Raw genomic sequence first — 9564 nt, forward strand, 5'->3', positions numbered from 1 at the left:
CTGAATGACTGGACTGTTTCAGGGCATAGATGGACTCCTGGATGGTCGCTACCAAAGAATGACATGGATAGTACTGGACGATAGCTTGTAGGGTGCACAAGGGGTCAGTACACAGAAGAAACAACTCCCCAGCTCATGAACGGATGTGCTCAAGAGCACGAGATATAACCACCAGCTCGGCAGTGAAAACACTGCAGCCATCAGGCAAGGAATGCAGTTCAATATTGGACAACGCGAAGCTGACATGAGGATGAGCCATCGGTGTAAACCACTTTGTCACCTCGATACATGTCAAGAATCGAGAGGAAGTGGCAACAGAGAGCCGCAGGGTTAACTGAGTCTTTAGGGGCATGTGAAAGGTCCAGGTAAAGCCACGGCCTAGGTGTACACCATGGAGGTCTAGGTGAATGGACCTCCAGTACAGGTGGTAAAGGCAAGGACTCCAGTTTGGAAAGACTGAACTGGGCACGAACTGCAATTGGAGGCCCTGGCTTGGCCGCCGATGCAGGAGATGAACTACCATGGGTGGCAAAAGGAGACGGTGATTTGGATGCGCGAGAGAATGATAAACATGTGCAACGTAACTGGCCAGCAGTTGTGCACGCCTAACCTGCACTGGAGGGACTCCGACCTCCACAAGGATGCTGGTCACCAGACTCGTCCTAAAAGCTCCTGTCGCTAGGCAAACGCCACAGTGCTGCACTGGGCCAAGTAAACGCAACACTGAGTGCGCCGCCGAACCATAAACCAGAATCCCATAGTAAAGGCGGGATAGAACAAGGGCTCTGTAGAGCTGCAGCAGCGTAGAGCGATCTGCACCCCAGCTGGTGTTGCTCAGGCAGCGGAGGGCATTGAGGTGCTGCCAGCACTTCCACTTAAGCTGACGAAGCCAAGGCAATCGAGCGTTGAAAACCAGTCCTAAGAATCAATATGTCTCCATTACAGTGAGTGGATCATCATTAAGGTAAAGTTCTGGTTCTGGATGAATGGTATGACGCCGACAGAAGTGCATAACACACGACTTTGTAGCCAAAAACTGGAAACCATGGGCTAGAGCCCATGACTGTGGCTTGTGGATGGCTCCCTGTAGGCGTCACACAGCAACACCAGTACTGGTGTCACACTGCTGTCCAGAACAACCATCGACCACCGATGGATTGCTCACACAACAGCTGCGGACCCCAGTCTCAAGATTCTGTTACAGCACTTCCACACTAGTTGGCCACATTTAATTAAGTAGATTAGTGACCTGATCATAAACCACTCTTTTGCGCTTCGACACAGCTTACCAGTCCAGCACAGTGTCATCCTATCATATACAGACAATGACCAGTACCACGTAGTTGTGCCATGCTAGTTTCAGAAGGAAATTCTTCACCTCCTCCATCAAGGCCACTAGGGGAGTTGTTTGGACTAAGCAGCTTGCCTCATGTCACTGCACATGGGCCAGCATGAATATCCAGATGGAACATATTAGATTGCCTTCACAATGTCTGGCATGTGCAGAACATCAGGCTACTCCACCACATTCTGTAAGTAAATGATTTGCCATCAGCACTAGATGACAATGCAATGTTATTTGTAAGTGACACTTCACTCATAATAAAAAGTGACTTGGCAGAACTGGAATCATGGGCCTCTGAAAATTTGAGGGAAACAAAGAAATATTTAACTGCTAACTAATTGTTTGTAACTGTAACTAAGACAATATAGAGAGCAATTAAAGCCCACAAACTAAAATCATCTGCTTTAAACCTGCAAGATCCAGTTCTGAAAGTAGTGGGGAACAGCAAATTCTTGGATGTTACAATCGGTAAGCAGCTGAAGCAGGAGAACTACATCAAGAAATTACATATAAGAAAAAAGTAGTACTGACATATTTGTAATGAGTATGGTGTTTAGGACAGTAAATAAAGGTAAACTCTCAACAACACACTATAAACCCTGTCTACTCCCACTTATCGCAGTGAGTCATTATGGAAAATGCAACACAGTTACATATACACAAGTTAGTGAATCTTCAGAAGAAGGCTGTCAGATCCACTGCAAATTCCGCAGGAATGACTTCGGAGAAACTAATATCATGACTGTTAACTCAACATACATACAAGCATCCATTATGCAGCTGGAAACATATTCTACTGCACAGTTAAACTGAATACAATATGAGACATATGGATAAGCATTATTGACTGATTGGTGGATTTGTCTATATATGTATCAGCTTTAATTAACTGAAATGAGCCCTATACTTGTCAGGCACATTTTATTCAGCAAACAATTCCACAGAATAAAATGAATGGGAAAACATCCATACTCAGGAATAATTTAAGAGATTACTTAGTTTTTTCTTCATATAACCTAAAAGAGTACTTGGAAGCTAGATAGTAAGCATAATCTTCTTTAGCCCTCTATGAATTCATAAATCAGCAATCATACACATACAGCTTATGTATTTTGTCTTTATATAAGAATGATCCTGCTGCTGCCAGCACGTGTACGAACGTTGCAGGTGCATTGGAGACACAATACTGCCAAAGTGAAGTTGTCAAAGAGTACAGTCATGAAGTTGAGTACGTGAACTGGTGGAGGACCCAAGTATGATAAATTCATTCTCTTAAAGGTTTTACCTGCTGCCAACACATTTCCCTGGTCACTTTAGTACAAGAAACTGTATGTACATCTCTGTGGCATTTGATAACTTTAAGTTATGTTTCAGTAAAGTAGCATGTAAAAATATAATGTAATCAGTGTTTGTTTTGACTAAATCCATACAAAGTAGATTGTCTACGGGTAAATGAAATATAGCTAGTCACTTCTCAGTTTCTGGTACCGGTACTTCGTTGGTCTGTTCAAACATATAACCATTGTAACCACTTGCAGCAGGCTGCTTATCATATTTAAAGCAAATCCTGCCTGTGAATGAAAGATCACACATTAACTTCTGAGAAAACATTACACATTACACTCAGTTACTTTGGAAGTAGGGCCTAGTATACTATAAAAAACAAGGATGGTTACAGTTGAACGTTACAATGCCGACATTATTGGAGAAATTTTTACACTTCGAAGAGGGTCGTATAGAATAAATTTAGTCATTACAAACGAGAGAGGCTCTGCTCCATGTGTTACACTTATTTAAGAAAAACAGCACTGTAAATAATACATACCAATTTGTGTCTGATTTTTCGTCCAAAACATCCTTCCACGCCTCCAACAACGAATTTCTATGTTTTGTTAAATTTAATGCCATTTTTCACGAAATCATTAGATATTATCAAATCAAATACACAATAATAACGTAACAGGGAAGGTTTTCTTTTTCAGAAACACCTCCGGTGTTACAGCTTGATCATTTCCGAACTCCGCAGTACTTGTCGTTGTTTACTGTCAATATTTTGACAGCAACTACACACCGCTCGGTCAACGCCTTGCCTTCTATCAGTTTGCCGCAAAGATACCCAGCCATTACGCTGTGAAAGACGAAGATATCCTACTCGTTCCCGTCTTAATGACAACAATCCGATGACAATAGTCGTTGGCCACTAAAGCGGAGTTCACACACGCATCTAATGTGGCGCCACAGATTACAACTTACTGTGGTGGTATCTTCAGCTACCGTTCACACAGGAAGCCACAAATTCTACATAGTTGCGCAGCTTTTAGTATGGCGTGAATTGAAATCGTATGGCTAGTATGAATGTTATAGTGCAGGTTATGGCCCTAGAGCTGTGACAAGAGTAAATACAAGGATTCGAAAATAGATTTCGCACAGGGATACATCAAGGGAAACAAACACATTTATAAAAGAAACAACACACAGAGATGAAAATGCTGTCTGCAATGGCAAACTAAATATAATCTGAAGACACGTCACTCTTCCAAGAATTTAGAATCTTATTGTATTCATTGATATAGGCATTTCAAATAACTAATTTTTAGGAAGGTAGGAGACGAGATACTGGCAGAAGTAAAGCTGTGAGTATCCCGGCGTGAGTCGTGCTTCGGTAGCTCAGATGTAGAGCACTTGCCCGCGAAAGGCAAAGGTCCCGAGTTCGAGTCTCAGTCGGGCACATAGTTTTAATCTGCCAGGAAGTTTCATATCAGCGTACACTCCGCTGCAGAGTAAAAATCTCATTCTGGAAACATCCCCCAGGCTGTGGCTAAGCCATGCCTCCGCAAATTCCTTTCTTTCAGGAGTGCTACTTCTGCATGGTTCGCAGGAGAGCTTCTGTAACGTTTGGAAGGTGGGAGACGAGATACTGGCAGAAGTAAAGTTGTGAGTACCGGGCGTGAGTCGTGCTTCGGTAGCTCAGATGTTAGAGCATGTGCCCGCGAAAGGCAAAGGTCCCGAGTTCGAATCTCGGTCGGGCACACAGTTTTAATCTGCCAGGAAGTTTCAACTAATTTTTTGTTTAACAGCTGCCACATCACACTCTGGAGCTATTTCCTGCAATTTAAACAATGCTTGGTCTCACGAATTACGGAAGTTATATGACTCGCTTTTAATTTAGTTTTAGTTTTGTTATGTCAGGTTTCGTAGATCATTTTCCCAATTATTTTATCGATATGATGTGGACCAAGTTAGATCATAAGAGATATATATGAAGAGTGCTACTATTAATATTATGGAAATTTTTAGTTCTACACATGCAACTACACTTAGAGGTGCAATTTTTTTACCAGTTCTGAAACAGAAACTCGTCCATGGAATAGAAGGAGTCGTCCAAAAGAAATGATTTTAATATAGTTTAAAACTTGATCTGCTACCTGCCAGACACTTTATGTTGTTGGACAAATGGTCAAAGATTTTTGTTGCTGAATTTGTACTCCTTTTCGAGCAACTAACAGGTCATTTTACCCTCTGGTGTTGTACATATGAACATCACTGTTCTTCTCTAATTGAGATGCATTATTTATAACGACACTCTGATGACTCACTTAAAATACCTAACTCCTTGAATATGTGCCTACATGACGTCTTTGGTGAACACCACTAATTAATACCTAACTCTTTGAATATGTGCCTACATGACGTCTTTGGTGAACACCACTAATTATTCTGGCTGCTCTCTTCTGTGCAATCAACACTTTAGTCTAAGTGGTGAGTTACTCCAGAATACTATTCCAGAAGCCATTATTGAGTGGAAATGTGCAAAGTATGTTAAGAGGCTGATCTGTTTCTTTATTACCAAGACTAGTGATTATATGAAGAGCAAAAGAAGCTGAACTTAATTGTTTGAGAAGGTCAGTAATATGCTTCTTCCCGTTCAAGTTGTCATCAATGTGACACCCAAAAATTTGGAGAAATCTACCCTGTTAACTGAGCCCTGTTCATATGCTACATCAATTGTTGTTATGACTATTCGATGTACAGAACTGGATATAGCAAGTTTTTTCAAAATTAAGGGAGAGTCAATTTTCTGAGAACCACTTAATCATTCTTTGAAAGATGTCCTTAACAATATAATCAGCTGCTTTTTCTGGAATGGGATTTATTATAACACTCGTGTCATCTGCCAAAAGTAGTAGTTCTGCTTGCTGAATGTTATGTGAGAGGTCATTCACATGAATAAGGAACAGTAGAGGACCCAAAGTTGAACCCTGTGGGACTCACTTTGTGACAACTCCCCTTTCACTAGGATGTACCACCCTCCCAACAGTATTTGTTTTATTCACACAACTTTTTGCTTACTGTTCGTTAAGTATGATTCAAACCAGCTGGGTGTATAGCCTTCAATTCCATAAAACCTTTTTCTAAGAGTGTGATATGATCCACACAGCCAAATGCCTTGGAAAGATCACAAAAAATACCAACTGGCGATAATTTGTAATTTAGGGCTTTGAGGGTAAATGTGTAGATAGCATTCTCAGTCGAGCAACCCTTCCGAAATCCGACCTGTGATATGCTGAATAAATTATTTTCACTTAAAGGTGAGACTACTCTTGAATACATAAATTTTTTGAATATTTTAGAAAAAGTAGTTAGCAATGAGATAGGTCTATAATTATTTAAGCCAGTCTTTCCCCCCTTTATTATGACGAGATTTGAGAATTGCTTGTCAGTTTGCCTGGAAAAATTCCCTGTGCCAGCGAAATTGTAACAACACTTCAAAATTCTGTTAGAGACTTCATCAACACCACCTGAGCTCTTGTTTTTCAGTATATTGATAATTCCCTTAATTTCAGTGGGGGATGGTGGTGCAATTTCTAAAGGCCTAAAGTCGTGCGGAATGACATTTTCAACATATTTTTTTGTTTCTTCAAATCAACTCTTTAGCCCTATTTTTGCTGCTATGTTCAGAAAGTGATGGTTACAAATATTTGCAACTTATGAATTATCACTCACAACAGCATCCTTTAGCTTTATTGCTATGGTATGCTGTTCACTGTCAGACTGCCCCATCTCCTGTTTGACAATATTCCATATAGTTTTAATCTTACTATTAATTTCTGTCAGAGTACACCTGCTTCTCGACTTCTTAATGACATTCCTTAAAATATTACAGTATCTTTTGTAGTAAGCAAGTAATGTCGGATCCTTACTTATTCTGGCCTGTCCATCTATTTCCCCATTTCTCTTACACAATATCTTAATTCCCTTAGCAATCCATAGCTTACTTGACTTTATAATGGCTTTTTTTTATAACATTTCAGGGAAGCAACTCTCAAATATTGAGACCAATTTACTGTGGAATAAATTGAATTTGATGTCAGCTTCATTTCTGTGTGTACTTCAGCCCACTCTACCTCTTCTATGCTGCTCTTAAGACTCTGCACCCTGTTCAGATCAATAAGTCTCCCTGCCTTGTATGAACCAAACTAAAGGCTGTAAGATGCTATATGTGTTATTTCCATTAACTCTGCATCATGATCAGATAGCCCATTAACAACTGGGTACAATTATTTCTGCATGAGCACTATCTATGAAAATGTTATTGGTAAGTGACCTACTATCCTGCTGCACACGAGTTGGAAAATTTACCACATATACAACATTCAAACAACGGAACAAAGATTCTAGCTCATTTTTCCTATCTGTATCTTACATTAAAATCACCACAAACCCCTAACTGCTTCTTTTTGTCTGGCAGGAAGCTAATTAATGCCTCTAGATTTTTCATGAATAGCTGAAAGTTACCTTGAGGGGGATCTGTAGATTGTTACAATTACTATTGCAGTACCAACTCACAAGTACATGCTTCAAGCATCTGATCTACACAAAAACTATTTGTTTCAATATTTTTGACTTTGTGTCCAGTTTTTATATAACTAGCAACTCCTCCTTTTTCCATGTTGACTTTACATGCATAAGATGATAATCTGTAATCCCTTAAATTCAACTTCTCCATCCCTGCGGTTACCTGGTGTTCAGGGAGACTCAAAATATCTATACCTTCAGAATTTACCCCATTTTCTAGGCATACAAGAAGCTTATCTATCTTATTTTTCAGTCCTCTAATGGTCTGATGAAACAGTCAAATTTTACTGCTTTGGATACTTCTACAAACATTATGGCACTGTTCTGTTTTAATTTCTTCCAATACTCTCTGTCTGTAACCTCACTCTAAGCTGAAAAATGTGTCCCTCTGACTCCAGTAATAACAGGTATTCTGTCTTATGTGCATGTGGCCCCCCACACATTTTCTGCAAGAAGATCAACTAATCTATCCTTCCCCCTCCTGTTCAGGTGCAGGCCATGACTAGTGTAACTCCACCTCCCAATTGTATCAACAGACACAGCACAGATATGAGATTTAGTTTCTGGCACCAGTACCGCCCCCAGCTCTCTGTTAACGCAGTTGACAGCTGTGTTAACCAAGGGCTGATCATGGCGCTGCAAAACATCCACAAACCCCACATGAGTGTGAGCTGTTGCTGCTCCTATTACATTCAGGTCACACCTAATACTACAGTCCGAATTGCTAGCTAGGCTGTTTCCTGGTCATCCTACAATAAGAACATGATCATCACCATCAAAATCTTTGCACAAGGCCTCTATATTTTCTGTAACGTGTCTAAGCTTAGCACTAGCTTTCACGATGCTTGTGACCTTTTACTTGACTCCTAGCCTATCCTGTAGCAACTGGCCTACTCCTCTCCCATGACTGCTACCTTACAGCAGGTCTCTTTTCTTTCTGCTTGACTATACTCTTGGCCTAGCATTACAATTGTTACTATGAGTCCGCTGTACCCTGCTTTGCTCAAAAATTGTTTGAGGCTCTTCTACTTCAGGTAACAAATCCAACTGATCGCTCACTGGAATCTGAAAAGTGACCTCTGGGGTTTTCCCCATCCGACTACGACTTTTTACCTGTTCCCAGCTCCCATTGTCTCTTTCCCCCTGCAACCTGTCTAATTTGAAGTACATCATTTGCAGTTCAACCTGAAGAGCACAAATCTTTTTTCCCTGTTCCATGATTTTCTTGTCATGGCTACATAATCTACAACTAGCAAGCCTCACCTGGCACTATAACAGCCTCCCTCCAACAATCACCCCAGTGAAACATCAACCCACAATCCTGCCATTTCACTCCTGTGGTCACTAATCTATGACAACATCCACATTTGTTACACATGACAGCAGATTAAACAATACAAATTACCCTACAAACAAACAACACAAATACAAACAATACAAATTACACTACAAACAATTTCGCTACACCAATTAATAATTAGTAGAAAGTAACTTAGCTTCCGGTGAGATGAGCAGAGAACTTTTGGTTACATACATTACGTTGCTATATTTAATACTTCATAGGATATGTCATTGGTTTTCAAATATTGCACACACACACACATACACTGCTGCAGAAAATCAAACATAGTTTGCTGTTCTTGTAGTTCCAGAAGCTGTGAAAGTGTACCTACCTACTATTGTTTTCACTTTTTTCTGAAGTAGAATAAAAACTCATTGAACTGAAATCGAATGGAGTGCAGCACCAATTACTGAACGATAACTGCGGCAGATTGCTCGCGTTTCGCAATGCTGCCGCCAGGATCACAGCCAAGCTGAAATTTTTGTGTCATGACAAAAGTTATGTGACATAAGCTGCCTCAGTATACACCGGGAGTTCACACATGCATCTGCAATGTAACTGCAGCTTGCCACTGGCTGTGGTGACACTTTTGTTGTGTGTGCGAACCGGCCCGACTTAACAGGATTGGGAGAGGGGAGGCGCAAAATGGGATATCTGCACTGGGCAGCAATGTAAGGGGGCGCCAAATTCATGTTCTTGGAGAAAGATCTTTGTTCCACAAAGCGTCTAATTAGCATCCAGAGCACACTGGTCTACAGATTATTTATATGATTTTGAAACACATCTCTCTTGGTTTTTTTTACATTTTTAACACATTCTAAGTTTGTTTATAAATGAAACAGATGTTGATATTTGAATATGTGTGTAGTGTAAGTGTTGTCTCTGCCAGGGCATTCCCTGTCACACCTAGAGAAAGGGGAAGGGTCTTACAAGCTGAGCCGAATAAATCAGAACAGATGAATGCCAATCGCTGTTTCTTTATGTGGCTGACTGGGTGTGCAAACGATTAGGGTTGCTATAA

The 9564-nt window shown here is 40.5% G+C and overlaps 1 protein-coding gene across 1 annotated transcript in view; it reads right to left on the reverse strand.

Annotated features, from left to right (window-relative positions):
• LOC126354259 (drebrin-like protein) overlaps positions 1-3541 on the reverse strand; it is a 211260-nt gene extending 207719 nt beyond the window's left edge. Inside the window, exon 1 of the mRNA XM_050003778.1 lies at positions 3171-3541. Coding sequence (XP_049859735.1) covers positions 3171-3253 — 83 coding nt within the window. The 5' untranslated portion in view covers positions 3254-3541. The remainder of the gene's footprint in view (positions 1-3170) is intronic.
• Between the last annotated feature and the right edge of the window lie 6023 nt (positions 3542-9564).

This window comes from Schistocerca gregaria, chromosome 3 (genome assembly GCF_023897955.1).
Source record: "Schistocerca gregaria isolate iqSchGreg1 chromosome 3, iqSchGreg1.2, whole genome shotgun sequence".
Taxonomy (NCBI): Eukaryota; Metazoa; Arthropoda; class Insecta; order Orthoptera; family Acrididae; genus Schistocerca; species Schistocerca gregaria.